The 23,496-nt window shown below is 54.8% G+C and overlaps 7 protein-coding genes across 7 annotated transcripts; 5 read left to right on the top strand and 2 right to left on the bottom strand.

The window, feature by feature from the left end:
* Positions 1-239: 239 nt before the first annotated feature.
* On the top strand, positions 240-1,145 carry JN550_004778 (uncharacterized protein; the record flags this gene model as incomplete). Its single annotated transcript, XM_049316332.1, has 2 exons — positions 240-385; positions 446-1,145. The coding sequence occupies 2 exons, from the start codon at positions 240-242 to the stop codon at positions 1,143-1,145; spliced, it is 846 nt and encodes a 281-aa protein (XP_049173399.1).
* A 1,381-nt stretch (positions 1,146-2,526) lies between these two features.
* Positions 2,527-4,253, top strand: JN550_004777 (uncharacterized protein; the record flags this gene model as incomplete). Its single annotated transcript, XM_049316331.1, has 4 exons — positions 2,527-3,123; positions 3,201-3,400; positions 3,464-4,041; positions 4,090-4,253. The coding sequence occupies 4 exons, from the start codon at positions 2,527-2,529 to the stop codon at positions 4,251-4,253; spliced, it is 1,539 nt and encodes a 512-aa protein (XP_049173398.1).
* Positions 4,254-6,433: 2,180 nt separating this feature from the next.
* Positions 6,434-7,373, bottom strand: JN550_004776 (uncharacterized protein; the record flags this gene model as incomplete). Its single annotated transcript, XM_049316330.1, has 2 exons — positions 6,434-6,939; positions 7,001-7,373. 2 exons carry the CDS (start codon positions 7,371-7,373, stop codon positions 6,434-6,436), a joined length of 879 nt encoding a protein of 292 aa, XP_049173397.1.
* A 9,164-nt stretch (positions 7,374-16,537) lies between these two features.
* JN550_004775 (uncharacterized protein) lies at positions 16,538-16,930 on the bottom strand (the record flags this gene model as incomplete). The annotated part of the gene is made up of 1 exon (XM_049316327.1): positions 16,538-16,930. The coding sequence occupies one exon, from the start codon at positions 16,928-16,930 to the stop codon at positions 16,538-16,540; it is 393 nt and encodes a 130-aa protein (XP_049173396.1).
* An 850-nt stretch (positions 16,931-17,780) lies between these two features.
* JN550_004774 (uncharacterized protein) lies at positions 17,781-18,579 on the top strand (the record flags this gene model as incomplete). Its single annotated transcript, XM_049316326.1, has 3 exons — positions 17,781-17,810; positions 17,962-18,105; positions 18,169-18,579. 3 exons carry the CDS (start codon positions 17,781-17,783, stop codon positions 18,577-18,579), a joined length of 585 nt encoding a protein of 194 aa, XP_049173395.1.
* Positions 18,580-20,802: 2,223 nt separating this feature from the next.
* On the top strand, positions 20,803-21,096 carry JN550_004773 (uncharacterized protein; the record flags this gene model as incomplete). Its single annotated transcript, XM_049316325.1, has 1 exon — positions 20,803-21,096. One exon carries the CDS (start codon positions 20,803-20,805, stop codon positions 21,094-21,096), a length of 294 nt encoding a protein of 97 aa, XP_049173394.1.
* A 468-nt stretch (positions 21,097-21,564) lies between these two features.
* JN550_004772 (uncharacterized protein) lies at positions 21,565-22,997 on the top strand (the record flags this gene model as incomplete). Its single annotated transcript, XM_049316324.1, has 2 exons — positions 21,565-22,167; positions 22,224-22,997. The coding sequence occupies 2 exons, from the start codon at positions 21,565-21,567 to the stop codon at positions 22,995-22,997; spliced, it is 1,377 nt and encodes a 458-aa protein (XP_049173393.1).
* Between the last annotated feature and the right edge of the window lie 499 nt (positions 22,998-23,496).

Here is a 23,496-nt window from a genome sequence, read left to right as displayed (position 1 = left end):
CCAAGGGAGGCATGACAGCCCACCTGAATTGTACTGCAGTCCCTCACTTTCTGGGTACTTTAGACCGAAGCTTCAAAGCCCCACCAAAAGTTTTCCAACCAAATTCATTCAGCATCACCAGCCTTTCCACATGCGCCAGGCCAACGTGAATTCATACTGTGACACCTGCTCAATCCAATTGCCTCACGATTTCTGCGAGAAGCCGCCTGAGATCTTGGCACCCATCAACAGTCTCCAGCATGCCTGGTGTATCAAACAAAAGGCAGAAGCGGGCCGACTACCGCACGGCACGCCAGCAAGATGAGACTCCTCTGGAGATGCCCAAGAAGAAGTTCTACCGCCAAAGAGCTCATGCGAATCCCTTCTCCGACCACCAGCTAGTCTAGTACGTAGGCTTGGAGAACCGGAAAGCCCGAAAGGACAACTGCGGCTAACATCTGTGCAGCCCAACGACTCCCGCCGATATGGACTGGTCGACTTTTTTCCCAGCCTACGTAGCCGACTCCGAAGAGCTGCCCGACGCCGGACAAACGGCCGACGAAAACACACCCGCCCCAAAGAAGATGAAGCAAGAGGTTGAGATCGTCGACATCGGCTGCGGCTTTGGCGGCCTTCTCGTCGCCATGGCGCCCGTCGTGCCAAACACTCTGATGCTAGGCCTGGAGATCCGCACCCAGGTGACCGAGTTTGTGCAAGAGCGGATACGATCTCTACGAGTCCAGGAGGCTGCGTCCGGCAAGTACCAGAACATAGGCTGCTTGCGGGCGAATACCATGAAGTTCTTGCCCAACTTCTTCAGGAAAGCACAGCTCTCCAAGATCTTCATCTGTTTTCCAGACCCGCATTTCAAGGCCAGGAAACACAAGGCCAGGATCGTGTCGACCACACTAAACTCTGAGTACGCATATGCGTTGCGCCCGGGCGGTATCATCTACACAATCACCGATGTCGAGGATTTGCACCACTGGATGGTACACCACTTGGAGGCCCACCCGTCCTTCGAGAGGGTGTCCGAAGAGGAACAGCAAGCCGACGAGTGTGTCACGATCATGAGCAGCGAGACCGAGGAGGGGAAGAAGGTTTCAAGGAACAATGGCCAGAAGCTGATCGCCTTGTTCCGTCGTCTGCCAGACCCCGCGTGGTGATCAATCGAGGCACGCCGTTTCAAGCCCCCGGCTTTCGGCCCGCCATAGTGCATGAAACTTACTTATATACACTCTCGGCGCCGACTGAAACGCATCGCCTGGCTTCATCGCTGGTGGGTTGGCCTAGCCCGTGCTCAGTAGCATCAGCCACACATAGCCAGAAGACGTACTGTAGGAGTGGCCTGGAGACGCACGTGAGGTGTACCAGGGACATCGGGCAAACCGCGGTTGAGCCATGAGAATCTACCGTGGTAGAGATAATATGTACCAGGTCTGCCGACGGCCTGAGATCACGTGGCATTTGCATCTTGTTCTCGGCGTAGGCGACACTGGATGGGATGAGGACTTATCCCCGCTACAGCCAAAATGGACGCGGCGCCGCATAATCGATCAATCAAAAACCATCCCGAGTCAAACAGCATACTCATCTCCCCATTCGTCACCGAACCTGGCCAATGTTGGCTTACAGCGCAGGCCCTGGCCCCACGCTACGGTGCTAGTGAGGCTCGGCGGCCCTCCGCAGCACAACCGCCGAAGATTATGCCGGCATATCCCGGGTTGTTTCCGTATGCGGTGGAGTTCATGTTAAGTAATATCCATTAGTTGACAGCCATATTCGTACAGCAGACAGACAGGCTTTTGTACCGCGCCCCCGGGCCGCGCAACTTGGCACAACACCACGCACTTTCGACCGTTACGATTCAGACGTCCCCCTACCTAAGCATGCTGGCAAGCCTAGCCACGCTGATGCGCCGGCCATGCCCAGGCCTCCTGTTTGCAGCCCTGTCAGCAATATCGTCTGTGGCCCAGACTAGAACTGAAACGGCGGCCAAGTAAACCCAATGTCCTTAGTGTCTTCAATTATCGATCTCTTGTGCCACCAGAGCGGCCGAGTCGCGCGTCCGGCCAGTTCAAGGAAAGGAAGCCAACCCCGAGCCACCCCCGGGTCCTGCGGGGACTATCCCCTGCCAACGTTGTCGCGCGACAATCATGGTGAATAAAAGTCTCGTGCCATTTTCCCTAATCTCAGCTATAGTGGAACTCGCCCTCAGCATAAGCTTCCCTCTCCCAGGCACCATGACGTCGGGCCCACTGAATACCCGTCCGTTAGAAAAGTTCTCTCCACGATCGTCTCAAATTCCCATCCTAGGCAACGTTAGGCTGATAAGTAGTAGTCTGCCTCTCCTTCCTCTCCTCCCTCGCTTCTCCTTCTTCTCCTGCCAAGCCTGCTTGCCTATGCACTCACAGGTCACATTCTTTTCTTGTCCCCCCGTTCTTTCATCCCTTGGACCTTCAGCAAGTACTTCTCCAGTACTGCATGTTTGAGTTGGAACTTGATCACTTTGACAGCACCGAGACAGAACACCTGCTATCGGTAAACATGGAGCACAAGAACGATAAGGTTACTGCCAGCATGGCACGGCCAGGCGAGGAGACAGACATCGGTTCGGCCGATGAGCTGCTTGGATCGCTGGGGTACACCCCCGAACTCTCGCGTAACCGATCGACACTCCAGGTCGCGTTTATGTCCTTCGTGTTGGCTTCCATTCCCTATGGGTTGGCAACGACATTGTACTACCCGCTTGTCGGTGGTGGCCCGGTCGACATCATCTGGGGATGGGTTGCAGTCTCGCTTATCATCATCTGTGTTGCGGCATCGCTGGGTGAGATCACGTCTGTGTACCCCACGGCCGGAGGCGTCTACTACCAAACCTGGATGCTATCGCCGCCCAAGTGGCGTCACATTGCGGCATGGACCTGCGGTTGGCTGTATGTCGTTGGAAACATCACCATTACGCTGGCCGTCAACTTCGGAACGGCACTCTTCTTGGTCGCCTGCGTCAATGTCTTTGAGACTGCCGAAGGCGAGGGTGTCCTTGCCGGTGAGACCTACGAGGTCTTCCTCATCTTCTTGGGCTTGACACTTCTGTGTAATGCAGTGTCGTCCCTCGGCAACAGATGGTTGCCTATCCTCGATGTAGGGATCCCCGTTACTTCATGCATGAATTCTCGACTGCCCTGTGATGTCCCGTATCTAATTTGGTATATCTGTAGACTTTCGCAATCTTCTGGACATTTGCCGGCGTGATTGCCATCATGGTCTGTGTTCTGGCCATTGCCAAGAACGGCCGCCGGGATGCTTCCTTCGTCTTCACCCACTTCGAAGCCAGCTCCGGCTGGACTCCTGGTTGGTCATTCATGATTGGTCTGTTGCACGCAGCCTACGCAACCTCGTCAACAGGCATGATTATCTCGTAAGTCAAATCTCAATCTGGCTCAGAATCGCCCTCAAAACCAATGGCTGAGACTGTCTATAGCATGTGCGAAGAAGTGCGAGCGCCTGCCACGCAGGTCCCGAAAGCCATGGTCATAACTGTCTGCATCAACACAGTCGCCGGATTGATGTTCATGCTCCCCCTGGTCTTCGTCCTACCCGAGATCAGTGATCTTGTTGCTCTTTCGTCCGGTCAGCCGGTGCCGACCATCATCAAGAGCGCTGTTGGGTCATCTGGTGGCGCATTCGGTCTGCTCATCCCGCTGATCGTATTGGCCATGATCTGTGGTATCGGCTGTACTACTGCTGCCTCGCGCGCCATCTGGGCATTCGCCCGTGACGGTGCCGTGCCCGGTTCCAAGTTGTGGCGAAAGGTCAACACCAAACTGGACGTGCCGCTGAACGCCATGATGCTCAGCATGGTAGTTCAGATCATTCTCGGCGTCATCTACTTCGGATCAACGGCCGCCTTCAACGCCTTCTCCGGTGTTGGTGTCATCACACTGACGGCCGCGTACGCCGTTCCCATCGCTGTCAGCTTGCTCGACGGCCGTAAGACGGTCAAGACCGGCAGCTTCTACCTCGGCAAGATCGGAACTTTTGCGAACATTATTTCGATAGGTAAGTCGAAGCTCCCGTCTCGGCCTCCCGTGTGCTGACATTAAGCAGGCTGGTCCCTCCTCGTGATCCCCCTGTTCTGTATGCCCTCCGTCATCCCCGTCGAGGCCGCGACCATGAACTACGCCTCGGTGGTGTTTTTCGCATTCACCGCCATCTCGATCGCATGGTACGTTGCATGGGGCCGCAAGCACTATGCCGGCCCCCCGACATGATCGCTCCCGATGTGACGCTGTCGTGTGTGCGTATGCGTGCGTGCGTATGTGTGTGTGTGAGTGTGTGAGCTGTGTATACGGAACGCCAAGATCCCGGGATGAGGCCGTGAAAGAATGTTGCGCGCGTTGTCGTCATCATGCATGCGTGAAGTTGGTTCTTTCGTGTGACGTGCGTGATTGACGATGATTGACAAGAAAGTTGATATCCGCGGAAAGATGGGAAATCGGGGAACGGACGACCAACGCGATTCTTTTGCTCAACAGAAAGTTTACCATTCAGTTCGGCCCCCGTTGAAGAGCTTACACAGGACTTTGTGACACACCACATATACACGAGAGAGATAGAGGGAGACAAGATATTTCTTTACGACAACAAAAGCATTATACCCTTTCAGCTCGGTGCTCGGAAATCCGACACGAGAGATACTCTGGCATCTAGCTGAGCAATGAATACAAACGAATGATACCCCGCCCCCGTTTGTCTGCCAGTTCAGTATTTCCTGTGACGTATATTTTATGGAAGCGCCAACACCTGGTGAATTAAACGCTTCGCGATGAACCACCAGAAACCTGCCATATAGACCGGCGCAAGAACTACACACCTGCAGCCGGATTGACCTTCTGAAGTCCTGTGCTTCGGAAGTCAAGCGCACCGCCTTTTCACATTGGCGTTCTTTGTGGCCCCCCTACTGGGAAGCATGAACATAAACATTGATCCGTGAATCACCAAAATGTCAGTTGTAAGCAGACGGAACAGCACCGGCACACTTGTGAAGGCCATAATATCGCCCCGCAGTATACATCATCTAACAGGTAGGATGGCGTCGTGTTCAGCTTGCCAGAGATATATGTCCGAGGTGATGACACCCTTTGTGAAGTTGCGTGTATTGCTTGGAAGCCGCAACCACATCATCCAGTCTGCACATACACTTCGAGAAGCTGAAGAACTGTGGCTGAGTCGTCGAGTACCATCGTTGGTGGGTAAGGACGAGCGAGCCCTAGCCTCCTGTTTAGCAGCACGAGAAGATGCCTTCCATAAGGCTGGGGCACTTAGACGGGAGACGACGAGACTGGGTTACAATGGTCTTCTAGGAGCTCCTTCTGCTCTCATTGATATAACTTCAGCGTGCCTTCGGTTACACAGTCTCCAGGCTGTGTCGTGAGCTTGGATCTCTTTGTGTCAGAAACTAGTTCCTTGTCAGTTCGTTACGCAGTACGAACCCTTTCAAAGTCAGCGAATACCTCGGTATGGGGTATTCTGGCCGAAGTAGAAGAAGCCGCTTCAGATGGTTGGACAATTCGACGCCACTGGTAGCCTGCTCAGGACCCAAAGTCCTGGTTTGCACTTGAGTTGCCACCATTACACACATGCAGTTCCTTACAGAACGGCTTGCTTAGCTCAATGGCCCGGTACTTTGGGTTGCTTCCAAATTATGATTCATATGCAAGCCAAATTTTTGAGGCCAGTAATAGCTGAGATAGATGTTTCCTGTCCGGCATTAGTTTGGTTTCTCGCCGTCACATGATGAGCGTCACAGCTACTTCCAAGGTGCAACACGTCACACATTCCTGTAATACTGTATGCCCTACAGAGTCTATATTCCCTCCCTTTGCTGCCGGTGTCAATTCTCGACACGACGTAGCCAAAATTAAGCAATGGGTAAGTCATATCGCCGATGGGGCAACGAAAAGGTAGTGGTTGTGGTAGCTGGCGGATAATATAGCAGGGCAGACGGACAGCTGTAAACTTGGGTTATGGGGAGACATATGATAGTGTAAGGATGAGCCATATCGTCTGAGGCTGAGCTCAGGGATGACCGTTGGCCATGGTAGTGACTGATTTCAGTGTCGATACAGATCCCCTGGTCTCTGAACGGATCTGATCATAGTCAAGTTTACCTTCGACACGGCGTTTCCGACGACAGAAATCCAAGTACGTTGCATGTCTCACCAAGTTCTGCCGCTCACTCGAAATTTATAGGCGCATTGCTCTTCTCTTTACGGACGAATCTAACGCCACGGATGAGAGGAACATACCGTAACCCCATCGGGGCAGAGTTAGCAACACGTCAGATCTAGAAAGTTCTGTTTTGGTGGAGCGGACGTAGCAGGAAATGACATGGCTTGCGCCGGGAAATAAACTCTGTTTTGTAACAATTATATACAAAGGCCTAGGCCGTCTATTTCTTGGGCTCCTCCTTCTGCTCGGGCTTGGGCGTGGGCAGCTTGAATGTGTCGGGCTTGCGGTCATTGCCAGGTCCGACCTGCTCCCACGCACTCGAGCCTCCCTCGAAGTTGCGGAATGCCTGCGTCAGCTCCAGGGGCTCTGTGACGACCCGCTTCTTCTCCTCGTCGTAACGGATCTCGGTGTAACCGGTCAAGGGGAAATCCTTGCGCAGAGGGTGGCCCTCGAAACCGTAGTCGGTCATGATTCTGCGCAGGTCGGGGTGCCCGACGAAGAAGACACCAAAGAGATCGTAGACCTCACGCTCGTACCAGTTGGCGCCGTCGTACAGGGGAGTGATGCTCGGCACGGGGGTGGCCTCGTCGGCGTAGGTCTTGACACGGATGCGGGCGTTATGTCTGACGCTCAGCATGTTGTAGACGATCTCGAAACGCTGGTCCCTCGTGGGGAAATCGGCCGCCGTGACGGTGCTGCACTGGGTGAACTCGGCGGCCGTGTTGTCTGTGGCGGGGTTAGTCCGAGGCGGCCGGGCGAGGATGGGAGGGCGGGAGGTGGTCCTTACACTTCAGGAAGGAGAAGACGGGGATGACGGCCGAGGGGGCAATGTAGATGACGAGCTCGTCCTTCCACACGGAGAACTGCTGGATGTACTTGGGCAGGCAGCCCATGAGCCAGGAGCCGTAGCGGTGCATGTCGTCGGCCTTGTTCTGGTACTTGTCGGCGGGGTTGACGAGGGGGGCCTCGAGCTTCTGGGGGTGGTCGCGGGGCGCGTGGCGCATGTTCTTGACGTCGGCGGGCATGGCGACGGCGGCGCGGGCGGTGGCACTGATGCCGCGCGCCATGTGCTCGCCGCCGGGGCGGGCGGCGACGGGGGAGGGCCTCGCGGGCCGCAGCGCGGAGGCCAAGGCCCTGCTTCGACAGAGCTTGGTCGCCATGGTGGGATGGAGGTGGTGGGTGGTTGGAGGACCAATTGGTCGTCGGGGCGTGCGCTTGATGCTATCGCGAGTTACCACGGGCCAAACCGAGCTTTCGGACTGGTGGTCGTCAATTGGAGGTCATGGCCAATTGCTGTGTCGTGATTGCCCGGGCCGGAATTACGTTGTAGCAGCCTCCGTTCCCGTGCCCAGGTGCCCACGGTGCAGCTTCCCGCCCTGAGCTCCCCTGAGGCTCCCACTGGCTTCCACTACAGGTGGCTCCAGCTTTCCCTGGCTCCCCAAACCTTCAGCCGACCTTGCGCAGGGGGCGGGCGCGTGGGCCTCTCGGTACCCAGGTACCCGACGATGCTGTGGTTCATGCCCAAAACCCGCTGTAGTGGCTCGTCATACCTCAGAAATCTAGGCATTTCCAGATCACCCTTTCTTTGACTGGCCTGTCAACTGTAGCAACGAGTGGCATATCTGTGCTCATGGAATCGTGTGAAGCGTCAGGGTTGAACGGCAACTTCGTTGTGGCCCATGCAATATGAAAGCATCAGAAAGTCGAAGCCGGTACCGTCTTGAAGCCGCGCTTTGGGTATTCCGAACTTGCCCGACATGATGGCATGAAATAAACTACGGGCTGCAAACAGACCACGTCCCCTGGAAGCAGACGTGTCGACATACAGGTGCTGCACCGCTACCCTCCTGGGAGAAAGGAACAGCCACCCGTTAACATAATTCGCTACCTGGCCTCTCTTCATTTGAAAACCAGCTCAAAGCGTAACGGGCTAGTTCAACAGTGCAGGTACTGTAACAAGGCGAAAACCAGGCCTTCAGAATAGATGTCTACGCCGAAATAGTTCCACTCATGCCTCGCTCACTCAGTGTCCCAATGCCCTTCCGGTGAAAAGTGTCCAGTGAGCAGCGAACACAAAAGTTGACAAGACTGTGTAGATTACCTACCCAAGGTACCTGTCACTTTCTCTGGGTACTCCAGCACTATAGTATTCACGTCCACAGTAGGGACTCTACAGTAGGGACTCTTGAGAGAAGAAGCGGCCAGAGAAGGGGCAAACGAACGAGCTTCGACGCAACTAGCCCCACCAGTGCAAACACGTGAACCGCCATTGCAAGCTGAGAGCCAGAGCTCACTAGGCCCGAAAAGGCGCTAGCGTGGGCTGGCAACCTCGTTTCTCTGTCTCCGTGTCTCTGCCTCTCTCTCTCTCGCTCTCGCCGCAGGCTTTGATCTGAACTTGTTCTGCACCTTCACTTTCGCCCTCGCGATCCCAACGAACCACCCTCTCACCACCCTCGACATCAGCCCCCCCCCTCACGGTTGGCCGCCTCGCTTGCCCACCTAGGACCGGCCTTGTGTTTCTCTAATCTCTTGTACACTGCATCAAGGCGTTTTGTTCCGAGGCCCTTCATGATTTCATGATTTTTCCCACCTCCCAAAAGTCCTCATAATCGTCGTTAATCTCTTTCGGGACCCAACCACTCCGTACCATCATCATCCCCCATCCGCCACCCTCGGCGACTGCCTCGAGCCTTTGCATCGCCCTGGTTGCACGCATCAACAGCTCTGCGGACCCATCGCCGAGACTCGCTTGACCGTTAGACGCGCTCTCGCCGCACAGCAACCCCGTCACCATGGCGCCGCAAGACAGCTTCATTGACGAGGAGGATGACACCTGGTAGGCCATCTCCCCGACCCCGCGCACGCTCTGTGCAGCCCGCTGACCGCCCTCACAGTCCTCTTTGCATCGAGGAACTCGACATCCAGGACAGGAACTTCTATCCGTGTCCCTGTGGCTACCAGGTACGTGTCGACCCGCCAACGCGCTTTCTTCTGTCCAATATTTCCCCTCCTCTTTGCCCTTCTGGTGTCGATGCTGACCTGGCACCTGACAGGTCTGCCAATTCTGCTACAACAACCTGAAGAATAACATGAACGGGCTCTGCCCCGCCTGCCGACGACCGTACGACGAAAGCTCGATAAAGTTCGAGGTCGTGACACAGGAGCAGTGAGTCAACCACCACGTACATACACCACAGTGCGCACGCCGACTAACCCCCACCTAGGATTGCCGAGTTCCGTGCAAACATTCAGAAGAACCAGAAGAAGCGCGCAGCTGAGCAACGCCAGAAGGAGGCTCAGAAACGCGAGGCCACTGACAGAAGCAACCGCAAGAACCTGGTCGGCGTCCGTGTCGTCCAGAAGAACCTCGTTTATGTGACAGGTTTGACCCCGACCGTACCCGAGGACGAGCTTCTTAAGACCCTGCGGAAGCAAGAATTCTTCGGTCAATACGGCAACATCCACAAGATTTCGATTAGTAACCGAAAGGCTCCGGATGGCCAGCCGCAGTCTCTGGGCATCTACGTGACGTTTGAGAAGAAGGAGGATGCAGCCCGATGCATACAGGCCGTCAACGGTTCCCACAACGGCGATAGAGTGCTGCGAGCACAGCTGGGCACCACCAAGTACTGCTCGGCCTGGTTGCGGAATGAGCAGTGCAGTAACCGCCAGTGTATGTTCCTGCACGAGCTCGGCGACGAGGAAGACAGCTACACTCGACAGGATCTCTCCTCGCTGAACAGCGTGCACACCCAACGTCCGTTTTCAGGCGCTCCCGGATCGTCACGATCAGCGTCGCGACTGCAAGGCGGGCCCCCGCAACCCCCGCCGCCCATTGCCCAACCCATGGTTCGCACCTCTAGTAAGGAAGGATCTGAGATAGGCGATGGCCCGATGCTACCCGCCACTGCCAACTGGGCGCGTACTACGCAACAGAGGAGCAGACGCGGCAGCCATGCCACGAGTGGAGCGGCCTCTAGTCCAGCCATATCCAACTCGTTGCCTGTTACTACAGAGTCCGCACAGGAGGTTATCGAGTCTACACCACCGCCCGAGGAGCCTTCGAATGTTCTTGCTCCAACGACGGGCAATCGGAAGGCAGAGAAGCAGCCGGCCAGCGAATCGAAGTCTCCCGAGACAACTGCGACAAAACCCCCCATCAAGGATCCCTATGACTTGCCGGACTTCACAGACGTTTTGCGTAGACTCGCCGCCATTCCTGACTTCTCTGTCCCCAAGGACTGGGAAGACGACTCGCCCCCTCTCTTCGACCCTCTCGGTGGCTTGAAGCGACGGGCAATGCGGGAAGAGGAGGAGAAGGAGAACCGTATTGGGGAACAGGAAGAGCAGCCCGAAGCCCTCGAGGCTTCAGAAGGCGAGCCTGAGAGTGGTAGCCATGCACTTGGTGGTGAGCCCGAAGATAGGGAGCAAGGTCGAGATGCTTCCGGTTTCGACCAGAGACGCAACCCGGCACCCATTCAGCGGACTTCGGCAGACGGCCTGTTTGGCCCCAGTCTTGCCTCGGGTTACACGCAAGGCTCCAGCAATGTCGGATCCATCGGGAGCCGGTCCATGACGCCTCAGCAGTTCATCCGACCTCAGGGCAGTTTTGCTGACCAGATGCCCCCGGGCATCTCGGCGCCCCAGGCGTCTCTCTTCCAGGGGCAAGGACACACCAGACAACAGTCGCGTTTCAGCTTCGCCAATGAGAATGCCTCTGGCTCGACAAAGGTCAATCTGTCGGCCAACCCGCGACTCATGGCCCAGCAGACGTCCATGATGCCTTCAGCTTTCCATTCGCAGCCGGGCAGCCAGTTCTTTGCCTCTTCCATGCCCGGACCCCCTCCCGGTCTCAAGTCTACAGGCACACCGCCCGTTGGCGGTGCATTTGGCCAGGCTCATGGTTTTGGCGGCTCCGGCTTCGGTGCATCATCCAAGGATAACCAGAGCGAGCTCCTCAACAGTTTAATCCGAGGTCGAGGCGGCGCCAGCAGCAGCCATGCGCAAGATACTGGTAAGCGTGAGTACTTTTCTTCTTTTCAGAACCAGTACCCAACCTCCTCTACCTCCTCAACCCCTGCTCCGACTTCTGGGCCCGGTCTCTTGCCTCAGCTCTACGCTACCCAGCCTGGGGCTTTCCAAGACTTCGGACCTAAGCAGAAGAAGAAGGGAAAGAAGCATCGGCACGCTAACACTTCCTCCTCTGGGGGAGGTGCTCTAGTAGATCCTCTTGCAGACCCGAGTATCTTGCAGGCGCGTATGCAGCAGCAGCATCAGCAGCAGGGCAGCAACACAGGAGTCGGCCAGGGGCTGTTTGGAGGCCAGAGTCAAGGTGGGTACAACCCGAACATGATGTATGGTGCCGGTGCCGGTGCCGGTTATGGCAGGTGGTAGCTTTGTTGAAAGAAAAAGGCATGGGGAGGATGCGAACGGCGTCATTTTTTTTTTTCTTTTCCTACGAATTGCTTTTGCCGCACAACGCTGTATAGGCTAGGCGTCAAGGATCACGGAAACGGCTCCGAGGGGCCGCGGTATTTCATCATATTCGAGCGCGCGCATTACAAAGGCATGGCCCAGGACGGGCTAAGGATTGATGCATTGGCGTTCAGGGTCTTGGACACGGCAGGGCCTCGCGGAGAGGCACCTCGCTTCTGGTCAACAGACGAAAAAATCACTTGACGAATTGGGCATTTGGCATTCTCAGACATCCACACATTCTTACGGTCGTCGACAGAGGTTTCGCCAGGCAAGCTTTCGTCATCTTCCACACGTGTCCTTCTTGTATGTTAACATGCAGACAAGTCTGGCAGCTTTCAAGGTGCCGGTCAATATAGCTGTTTCACTCCTACTTGAATCACCATCGCGAAATCATGTACATATCATGTGGAAGATGACGATAGCTTGCCTGTGATGTAATCTTTGTGCTTTTGTAATTTCATTTAACGCGCCCATGATGATATCAAAGTTTGTTAAAGCTAATCCGTTATTTTCTCTAGATGACGAGCTCCTACCTCTCGACGAGCACTCTGTCGACGCTCTCGTCGCCGACTCAGATCCCCTTGACTTTGGAGGCTCGGTCTACTCGGGGCGTAGTGGAACGACAACACCGGCGCCGCCGCCAGGATTCGGTCACTCTCATCCACCTACTGCCTATGTACAGTTTGGCGAAAACAACCCTGTGAATCCGGCAACGGCTTCCCATAGCCCAATCATAGCCCGCCCAACCCAGCCTGCAGTGCCTCGGCCCATCACTCCGGTCACACCCTTGATTCCAGTGGCTGGTCTGAGACGTGCTGCTAAGGTGGAGGCTGTTCCAGACAGTAGTGATGCCAAGAAGACCATCAAAGACCTTGCTGTTGCAAGCGGTCTCGCGAGTGATATAGCTTCTCAGCAGAGCAGGTCCTTGAAGGAAGAGGATTTCCCGGCGTTGGATTCTGTCAAAGGGAATTCGCCTACCAAGGTAACTCCAGCCTTGCCGTCCAAGCCTGCTGCTTCGGCAAAGTCTGCACAGGGAAAGAGAGCAGCACCGGAAACACCCAGCAAAAGCTCGGCATCAAAGGCAGCGACCCCAGCAACAAGCAAAACAGACAAGCGACCGGCTCCCGGCATACTCGATATCGCGGCCGCTACCAAAAGCTTGTCCCAAGCGAAGGAAACTGGGTCCTCGGCTGAGTCCAAGGGTGCCACAATTGCACCTATCAGCTCGGCTGCGGCAGTCAAGTCTGTTACCTCCTCTGCTCTCCCAACGCCTACTCCGACAACAGCATCGGTAGCATCACCTCTGGCAAGGGCCGCACCAAAGACCCTGCGCCTAGTCCAAACCCCCAAGGCTGAACCAGAGAATATTATTCCTGCGGCTGCCGTGAGCTCTATCCGCGCCGCTGCCTCTGCTGCAGCCGGCCACCGGCCTGGGACCCCCGCTAGCGAGATCATCTCTGATACAGCCTCGGTCATCAGTGCATCTGTATCTGCCTCCCGCACCAGCTCGCCACCGCCCTCCAAGATTGGCTCCGCCGCACTTCGCACACAAACAAAGAGCCAACAGCGCAAGCAACGCAAAGAGGCGTCGAAAGAAGCTGCCGCCACCATGGCTGATACCAAGCCAGTCGAGCAACCTGTAGAAGTTGCTCCCATTGAGGGCCGCAAGAAGAAGCAGAAGAAGGAAAAGAAGCAGAGAGTTTCTCGCACAGCTAGCCCTGCGATCAGCCGCCCTGAGACGCCTGTGGCCGACTCGTCCAAGATTGACACGAAACTTGATGTTCTGGCGGAGAAAGTTGACGCCGTGGACGGTAAACTTGCCCAGAAGGGCAAAGGCTCCAAGAACCAGTCCGAACCCGAACTCCCTGCTAAGGGCAAGGAAGGGAAGACCAGGGAGGCCAAGGAACCCCCCAAGAGCCCGCCAACCATCGACACTTCCATTCGTTTGAATGAGTCGACAAAGACTACAGTCCTGACGCCCAACTACGTGCCGCCGAGTGTAGAGCCTCGAGCAGAGCCTACCTTTGATGGTGCCGTCGGCGAAATTCCTAGTTTGGCTGAGATTCTGCAGAGTCTCATCGACGAAGGCGAGCTTCCTGATCCCGATGACGTGAACATGTTCAGGCCACTGCCGAACTACCGCGCTGAGGCCGAGAAACTGTCAACTTCCTCTCTACCCCCAACGGTCAAGTCCGTCGTTACCAAGGATGACGAGGCTGTGTTGAACGCCTTTCGAGAGGTTCACAAAGAGGTCAATGGCCATCGTGTCCTCCTCACCCCCAACGGCGACTTTGTTCTCAACCTCTCAGAAGAAGAGGAAGCCCGGTTCCTCGATCTGCAGAAACGCATTGCCAGGTCTAGCGGCGAGGCTGGTGCATTCATGGCGCCCAAGTACACACCCGGCACAGGTTTCAGCCTTATCAAGGGTCGAGCGGTACCGAACGGGATGCCCTCCTTCTTCCCGCAGGGTCCCAGCGCATTCCCATCGGATCCTATCGGCAAGATGCACCGCGAAGAGGCCATCGGCTGTATCAACCAGCATGTCCTGCCCTCGCTCAACCTGGGTTCCTACAAGACCAACTCGTCGTTCAATGCCAACAGCGTCAACCTGCAGTCCCTTGCTCCATGGATCTCTGGTGCAGGGGCCACGGCCGACGGCAAGCGCGGTACCAAGGGGCCGGCCAACATGTTCGGCGCAGGCGTCGGCGACGGCGCGTGGGACGATATTGACGACCTGGACGGCGAGACCAGCGGGCCATCGCCTGCCATTGGCAGCACGCCGCTCATGAGCGTCGAGGAGGCCGAGAGCGTGCTTGCCCAGGCCAAGAAGCAGCACGAGGCCACGGACAAGAAGTTCAAGCAGTCGATGACTAAGATCCGCCGACAGTTTGGACTACATTGACTGGCCGGCTTCGCGGGGAGTTTCACCGGCCGCGCGGGACCCATCGGCATGGTCATCGCGTATGCGTTCGTCGTCGCTGTTTGGATCGTGCATTTTGTCGTTGTGGCCTGCGTCACGGTTGCAACACTGCTTGTGGAGAGGATGTACAAGTTCCTCGGCCACGTTGCGCAGACCTTACGCCCTCGCTGGGGTTAAGATCAACTCGGCGCACTGTGAGATATATTGTGACGCGGGCGCGAAGACGCAAGCTGAATAATGAGGGAGGCGCTGTCACGTTGTTTTCATGATTTATTTTCCCTCTGGAGGCTGCAACCTCTACAGCCTCGACGTATGGCTTCCTGCACGATTCTGTACCTTTTTTTCCCCTCCCCTGTACCAGTACTTGTACCAAAAACCACCCTCCTATGGTAATGGATGGACAGCGAAGGGAGGCTGTCCGTCTGGCCCGATGAATCTTGCCCGGATGGCAACATAATGCGACATCAGACGCCCCCCGAGAGGACCGGCGCCTGCATCTGTGCAGTAAAAGGAAGGCGTTGTGGAATTGGGCACATGGAAGCATAGAGCATGGCTCTAGTCCTGGTCCTGGTGGTTCACTTGCGCCATGGCGAACGAAGAGAAATGCATCTTCACGGCGTTGAATTCAGGCATGGCATCATAAATGTTAGAGTTTACAGACAGCGGAATATGGGGTGGACACACCGCCCTCCAGCGTGAATACAACTACTCATAATTGTACACTGCAATATGTTTTTGTCACGGAAAATAAATAATGTGACGATGCTTAGGCCGAGAGTGCGTGCGTGTTCATGGGGGGATCATGGCTCTGACACCTTCAGCTCTGGTGTCTCAAAGTAAAATGGCGTTCAATTGTGGTGGATATTCCGGGAAAGGGCATGACGGGTCCATGTCGAAGCAAGTAGTCACGATTGGTTTCTTTCACTTATACCGGCTTGCCTTGTGCAGTAGGCCCTAACCGGTGTCAAAAGCTTCCCCATCCGCCTGCAACGGCGATCATTGTTGCTTTTGCCTGCTCCTGCCCTGGGTTTTGGACTCGCCGAGGCCAATCAAGAGCGCCACCATGGCCCAAAGCAGTAAATTTAGTATACATGATCGCCAGTTGTTTTGAGCTCTTATTCACAACAATATATTGCAGGCTGCTGGATCATTCAGGAGATACGTACAATCATGCGCGGTCATTGTGTCAACATGGCCTTGTGGACATCTCGAGGAGCACCGCGAGGCAACGGGCGCCGGGTTACGAAGCAATGCATGCAAGAGCGTACGCGGTGACTGAGTGGCCCAGCCGCGGCCGTAATTCATCTTGTCGCCTGCAAGCCACCGGCTCTAAAGCGAATACTCGGTAAAGACACCCGTGCCTGGAGTCCTAGATTGGGCCAAGTGGCGCTGCGATGGAGTGCGCAGAAAATGCCGACGGTGTCGTCATAGACTCGCAAACCGCAGGCCCGACTAACGATTCGTCGAAACCAGTCAGTCTACCGTGGTGCCACGAGCCAAGTATGGCAGAGTGATTTTGTGCCGCTGGTAATGAGCGTAGCGTAACAAGACGATATTGAGCGTCTGTGGTGTAACCAAGTCATCACATTTCGTGTGTCAGACGACTTTCGGTGTGTCTAGGTGTCTGGTGCACCAAGTTCCCATGGAATAGCACCACTCCTGTCTGACTGTCCAAGAGGCTCTGCTGGGAAATTATGGGTCGCTGGCTTTAGTGCTGTGTGCCGGGGTCCAGCACCTAAGGCAAAGCTTAGTTCGGCCAGTGCGGAGGGTGTTGGGGCCGATGCCTCTAGCATCGAGCTCGATCCCAGCGATGGACGTCAGCGCGGCGGCCGATGGGAATCGAAGTTGAGCCCATGCCGCCCATGTGGTTTTGCGGCCAACGTGCAAATTCCCATTCCCCATCTGTCGCAAGCCTTGATCAATTGATCAATCCACACCCTCCCATGACCATCCGCCGTACGTGTCGCCAGCGCTGCTGCTAAAGGAAAGTGTATCGCCCTGCGAATCCTTTGCACGATCTGCTCCTCTGCCTCCATCCTCAGCCTTGGAAACCTGCGCAGTGTGGGCAGTACGGGTAGAGACGAGTGAATCAGGGAGGGAAGCAGGGAATCGGGGAATCAGGGAATCAATCCCCATCATCGTACCATTTCCCACAATAAACGTAATGCAGACAGGAATGCAGAGGGCGAGCACGGATTTTGGTGGGTTCTGTCGGGCTGGCTGGGCTGGGGCTTGCCGGTGGAATCTGAGAATCTGGGATCGGGAATTGAATCCATCATCAGGGTCCTCGATACCATCGACAACTTCGACGATTGCCATGCTGCTGCAGACAGGGCCCTGGGGGTTCGTACAGTGGGCTCCCTTCCTAAAACGGGGTGTCTGACGGGCTGTCGACCACTGAGAGCGCGGCGAGACCCAGCGGCTGGATGGGGGTGCGCCTAGGCCCACTGCCCCCCCGTGCTGCTAGCTTTGCCAGCCATGCCTTAGCGTGCTGTCCTGGCTGTTAGCCCCCATCGGAGGGGGGTCCGTAGTCTTGGCGCCTCCCAAATTCTCGATCTCCATGTCCCGGCTGGCCACGACGATCATCCAACGGCGGCAGCATCCCCGATTTATCGCATCGCTTTCTGGCATGCCCATTTCCAAAACCGCCCGCCATGGCCAGTATCCTCCTCACTTCTGCTAGGCCCCGGCTCTCCAAACGCTACTGCATCTGACAGCTGTGCCTTGCTGCTTTCTACCTGCGATCACGATCCCGTAGGGCTTGCACGGGCTATACGTGCGGACGCCATGGGCCAGAACCCGTCTTCCGTTCTACCTCTACCAACCTTGCTGTGAGACCTCTCTACGCTTCTAGACTCTTCAAATAAGTCGTTTCGCCGTTTTGTCCGTCTTCATCCTCGTTGGAGAGGCACAATATATTGCTACAGTCAAACCCATCTACTGTCCCGAGCAATCACGCCGTAAACCTTCAAGGACGCTCTACCTTGCCCACCATTCTCGAAACATCTCGCACCATCCTCACCACACCGGCAGCTCCCAAACTTCAGCTCCGTTCCTCTCGTGACCTCGTCGATCCCGCTAGTTTTGGCATCGGAGACGTGCCGAGCCTACGGAGCAGCTGCCCGTATATATTGCCCATATGGTCTTGTTACCGTCTAGGATGCCTACCATGAATCCATGGGAGCTGCATGCCTTGGAGGTTAGTCATCTCCCTCTGCATTGCTTTTTCTCAATCACCACAGACTGCCGATCCGGGCGGTTTGCTGTCACTTCATTCCTTCCCACACCACTTCTATATCACCCAAGCAAGCCTCCTTGCCCTGGACATACGCTGATGGCGACCTGTACAGTACCACTTCGATACCGAAGACCAAGATGCAGCCGAGACGACGTCGATACAATCAGTGGCCATCGCGCCCAAGGACTCCATACACGATGCCATCATCTATCCCGGCATATATGCCCCCAGCGGCTACGACATGATGGGCATACTGGTAAGTGACCACCTGATCCTCCTGCTGCTGCACCATCAGGGTCTAACTTTCTTCTTCTCACAGATCAGAGTCATGACGAGGGCGAACGCTGTGATAGACCTCGGTGCCATCGATGCTTCATGCGCCCTCATCCTGTGCGATCTGAAACAACCAGACTGCCCCGTCGTATACGCCAACGAGCCGTTCTCCCAGTTGACTGGCTACACCCAGCAGGACATCATCGGGCGCAACTGTCGCTTCCTACAAGCACCAGGCGGCAAGGTCCGAAGGGGCTCGACTCGCTCGCATATCGACAAGGACCTCATCAAACAGATGCGCCGCTCCGTCGAAGCCAACAGCGAACTCGCCGTCGAAGTCGTAAACTTCAAGAAGAACGGACAACCTTTCATCAATTTGCTGGCCATGGTCCCCATCTGCTGGGACAGCGCCGAGCCGCGCTTCTCGGTCGGCTTCCAGGCAGAGAAAACCTGGTGATCAGCATCATCCCCCCCACGAAACGACACGTCGATTATTTTCGGGTAATTAGGAGTTCAAATGACTGGCGCTTATTGGAATTACCGCGGGATTCCTGTGTTCTGCATACCCGGTGCTATTAGGCATTTACATCTAGAAAGGATCATGAGGGGATCCACTTGCTTTTAGGCATTCAACGATACCCATATACAGCGTCATATTCTCGCGTCTACTGCGGAGCGTTCTCGTCTCGGAATCTTGTTGGGTTTTTCTTTATCACAGAGGGGAATGGAGTTTTGCTGGGTTTCATCTACTAGGATCGTGGTGTCTAGGGCTGACACGCATCAACGTGGTCCGCTACGCATGTCGACATGATATCAGATAAACGGCAGCTGTGTAGTTACAGTGCATACTATATCACGCAATACAATCAAACTTTTCTGCATGGCTCAGCTCCTCCCCGAACGCTATAAGTTGTGTGATTCACGTAAAAGTTACTCAGCTAGGAAGCAAGCGTGATCTCTCAAGCTGTATACCACCGGGGTGGTGCAGGGAATAAGGCTGCTGCTGCTATCTCTTCCCACCCGCGATATCGTTTACCCTCGACCCTGGCAAGTCGGTAGATTCCCTGTTTGTAAAACACGAGCTGTGGTGGCCGTGCCCAGTCACCGATTCCCGGTACAAGGTGGGAACTCGGGAACACGGCTCGATCCTGACACCCCTGCAGGGCCGCCCAGCATCAGTCCTATCAGCCGTGGCTATATGCCATAAGTGACTCCCCATCGGTTTGAGGTATTTTCCTATGTCGACCTTTTGGCTTGTTTCGCTGGTGTCGGTCGAGCGCAATGAGGCTGACTTTTGACTGCTTTGGCTCAGCTGCACTCTTCAAAAAGGCCCACCTATAATGATCGTCCAAACACGGGATGTCGTTAGGTGTTCCAAGAGAGGTTGGCAGCACATGGTTATCCAGAGACCCTATAGAACCTCGTCACGCCAGTACGTACCGTCAGCCAGGCTTGCGGAGTATGAAATGTAGGAAAAGTCTATGCTATTTAGATCCATCATTCAGTCTCACTTGAAAGGCAGTCTTGGTCTGAAAGGTGGCATAGGACAGTGAGGAAGAACCTGATAAGAGAGGAGCTTCATTCTGTCCAGAGGATTCCACAGAAGATCTATATTATGCCTGGGCAATACCATACTTTTTGGTTATAGGGGAAGATACCATATACCATACCACGTCAGGCATCAGCTCTAGTCGTCCTCTCGTGATGAATACATTAGACGTGTTTTGTCTGGGCCTAGCAGTTGATTGCCGCGTAGTGTATTTGTTGATCAACGGAAGATGGGCTTGGCCTCAGTCTTTGATATCCTTCGTGAATTAGATATGAGCCTGTATAGTCATGGACTCGTGTGATACTGATTGAAAAGAGACGGGAGCTAGCTGGCTGCTTGAGATTTCTTCGATAGCCATATATCAAGCGTGCCTAGCTACGACTTGTGGTTCTGCCTCAACATGGCAAGCTACATACTTCTACGATGTTCTATCTTGTTTAAATATCTGCTGCGTAACGAGTTGGAGATCAGTTCATTAAATCTTCTCTAAATGGTCGTGATGGTAGTGGTGCCTCCTGTGGCCTGTGGTTCGGTTCTTACGTGGTGGCCTGTTTGCAGTATAATAACGGAACCAAGTTGCAGTGCGAATACTTGCACTGCTACTAGAACCCAAAGTAGGTAATCAAGGTGTACACGGGTTTTATGATAGCAGCATCGCCTGCTTTAATGAATATATTCCACCCAAGCTCTTGTCTCAAGGTAATGAGAGCTCTGGTACGATTGGGCTATCCTGAGCCTTTATTGCCTATGCAATAGCAATCCCAAGGCCCTATTCTTGTAGCTCAATGTGAATATCAATTTTACTCCGGAGTTTCGGCTGTGTATCTCATATCATATCTTGAAAACCAGAGCAAAATCTTTCATATTTTCTCAGCCGCCGTAGATATGTTCTGAAGTTTAACTTAGAAAACCACTCAGGTTCTCTACGTGAAACCCGCGTTTTCCCACAAATACGACGTTCTTCACCCACACCCTCTTCTCTCATCCATCCATGCCAACAATCTGCGAACACAAGAGCCCTGAATTTACTTACTTGAAGGAGACGGATTCAACTTCATACCCGTCGTTAGCTTCGACAAATCCTATATTCCTTAGGGAAACCCTGCAGTCTTCCCGTCTAAACCACTCAAGATGTTCGCCATCGGCAATGCGGCAGAGAACTACCGGCGCAGCTTCTCAAGTAGCGCAACCAGCATAGATGCGAGCATCATCGCCAAACTCGAACGAGAATATGCGTATGTGAGAGACCCTCTTCTGCACGTGGACGACGACATCGAATTTCACGACTTTATACGTGCCAAAGCTCTGGGGATCGATTCCAACGAACGCAGCCCGCTTTCGACTACGGATCCCATAGTGCAGCCAAAGTCGAGTTTCTGGAAATTTTTCCGTCGCGGGAAAAAGTGTGTCGAAAAGGCATCATGAACATACTGGCTGAGCAAACGACAAAAGAGCCAGACAGCAATCGTATCGATGTCATGATTCGTCGGGGATGTCCTTCGACTCTCCCATGAAACAAAACCCTCAAGCCTACAAGGCGATAAACAAACGTACCAGCGGTAACAATGTCATCGTTCGACCTCTCTTGCATCTTTCCAAAAGGAGGTGGGCGAACGCTCTCCACAGTTATACTAAGATGACCTGGGGCTTGATAGGCCGGCCCCCACCCCCGGATCGGCAGGCGTCCCACATTGACGGATGGCTATCTGCGGATACGGCTTCCTTCGGCTCAACCCAGTGACGCACCTGCTATAGCCGAACCGCAACACCCTTTGGAGGAATGTCAGACCGTGCATCACGAACGAACTTGAATTCCTGAGTATCACGACGCTTCTCCTGCCAATTACCACATATCCTGCCTCAATTGAGGCCCCGCGGAAAAACTAAATCACCATGAAGGCTGGACTGGCGCGGGGAGCGCCTCTCCGGAGCGCCGCCGCCGCCGTCCGACACCGACCATCGCCGCCTACTACCCCGATCTCAGCGCGGCACCCAGTCCGCTGCTCGAGCAGCATCTCCCAGCGCCAGGGCGCGAGCCACCTCTCGTTCCCTGGCGCGGTCAAGAGCGCATTCACCAGCAGCCTCAAGTTCGCGCTGGCCGCCGAGAGCCCTTCACTGCCGACCTACCGCGTCGTCGACCAGGACGGCAAGATCGTGGACCAGTCGTTCAAGGCCGACCTGAGCGACGAGGAGATCATCAAGCTGTACAAAAACATGCTGCTCATCTCCATCATGGACGTCATCATGTTTGATGCGCAGCGCCAGGGTCGCCTGAGCTTTTATATGGTATCAGCCGGCGAGGAGGCGCTGAGTATCGGGTCGGCATCCGTGCTGGAGAAGGAGGACGTTGTGTTCTGTCAGTACCGAGAGCAGGGCGTCTTCAAGCAGAGGGGCTTCGAGCTTAGCGACTTCATGAACCAGCTGTTCGCCAACAAGAAAGACCCGGGCAAGGGCAGGAATATGCCGGTCCACTACGGCAGCAAAGAGCTCAATATTGTACGTGTACCCAGAATGCTGCTTGACTTGGAGATCGACGAGCTGACCAAACAAAGCACACCATATCTTCGCCCCTGGCGACACAGATACCGCACGCTTCTGGCGCAGCATATGCTCTCAAAATGCAGCGGATCAATGACCCCTCATTACCACCCCGAGTTGTCGTGGTATACTTCGGCGAGGGAGCCGCGAGTGAAGGGGACTTCCACGCAGCGCTAAATATTGCAGCGACCAGGTCTTGTCCTGTCATCTTCATTTGCAGGAACAATGGCTACGCCATCTCAACACCGACCTTGGAGCAGTACCGAGGCGATGGCATCGCTAGTCGTGGAATAGGATACGGCATTGACACTATCAGAGTCGACGGGAATGACATTTGGGCAGTGAGAGAGGCAACCAAGAAGGCTCGAGAGATGGCACTTCAGGATGGTGGGAAACCGATACTGATCGAGGCCATGAGTTACCGTGTCAGCCACCATAGCACGTCGGATGACTCATTTGCATATCGAGCAAGGGTGGAGGTGGAGGACTGGAAGCGGAGGGACAACCCTATTTCCAGGTTACGAAAGTACATGGAGGCCAAGGGCTTATGGGACGAGGGCAAAGAGAAGGAGGCCCGAGACAGCACTAGGAGAGACGTGCTCAAGGCATTTTCCGAGGCCGAGAAGGAGAAGAAGCCACCAATAAGAGCAATGTTCGAGGACATATGGGAGGAGCTCACACCGGATCTGAAAGCTCAAATGAAGCAACTGAGGGAGCATCTTGACAAATACCCCGACGAGTACGACCTGGGAGATTTTGAGGGCGGCAAGAACAGTCTAGACCCGTAGATGACAGTCCACATGGGATGACAGGTGGGACTAGGAGTCAATGGACATGAATATACCGAGAGTCTCATTGATGCACTTGCCCACGGACAACGTATCGCAGCGGTGCTGAGCAATAGTATTAAGCTATGATAACGTCGTGACCCACTGCATATGCGCCAAGGAATCTGCTTGGGCCTTTCCAGCCCGGTGGCACGCAAATCCGCAATGTGCATTCTAATGCCAACGCTCTGTGCGTTCAAGCAGGAAGAGAAAGACAAGGAGGCGAAGGTAATTTGCCTCGTGTATTGCGCAAGAGTAGTTGAGTGATTTGAACGTATCGTTGATCCATACCTGCTCTCTTTCTGGGTTTGCCACTATCACTTCTTTGCGACATGATTGCTAGCATCAAACGTGATCTACGGAGTACTGGGGTTGCTAACCAAGTAAATCCTTCGATGGGCCTTGAGTTACAGAACCCAATAGTGTTACAAAAAAATTACTAGCGGGTTCACAAAGCTCT

Source organism: Neoarthrinium moseri, assembly GCF_022829205.1.
Source record: "Neoarthrinium moseri strain CBS 164.80 chromosome Unknown scaffold13_Wmoseri_CBS_16480, whole genome shotgun sequence".
NCBI classification, from domain to species: Eukaryota; Fungi; Ascomycota; class Sordariomycetes; order Amphisphaeriales; family Apiosporaceae; genus Neoarthrinium; species Neoarthrinium moseri.
The sequence above is the reverse complement of the archived record's forward strand: the minus strand, read 5'-3'. Positions and strand labels throughout refer to the sequence as shown.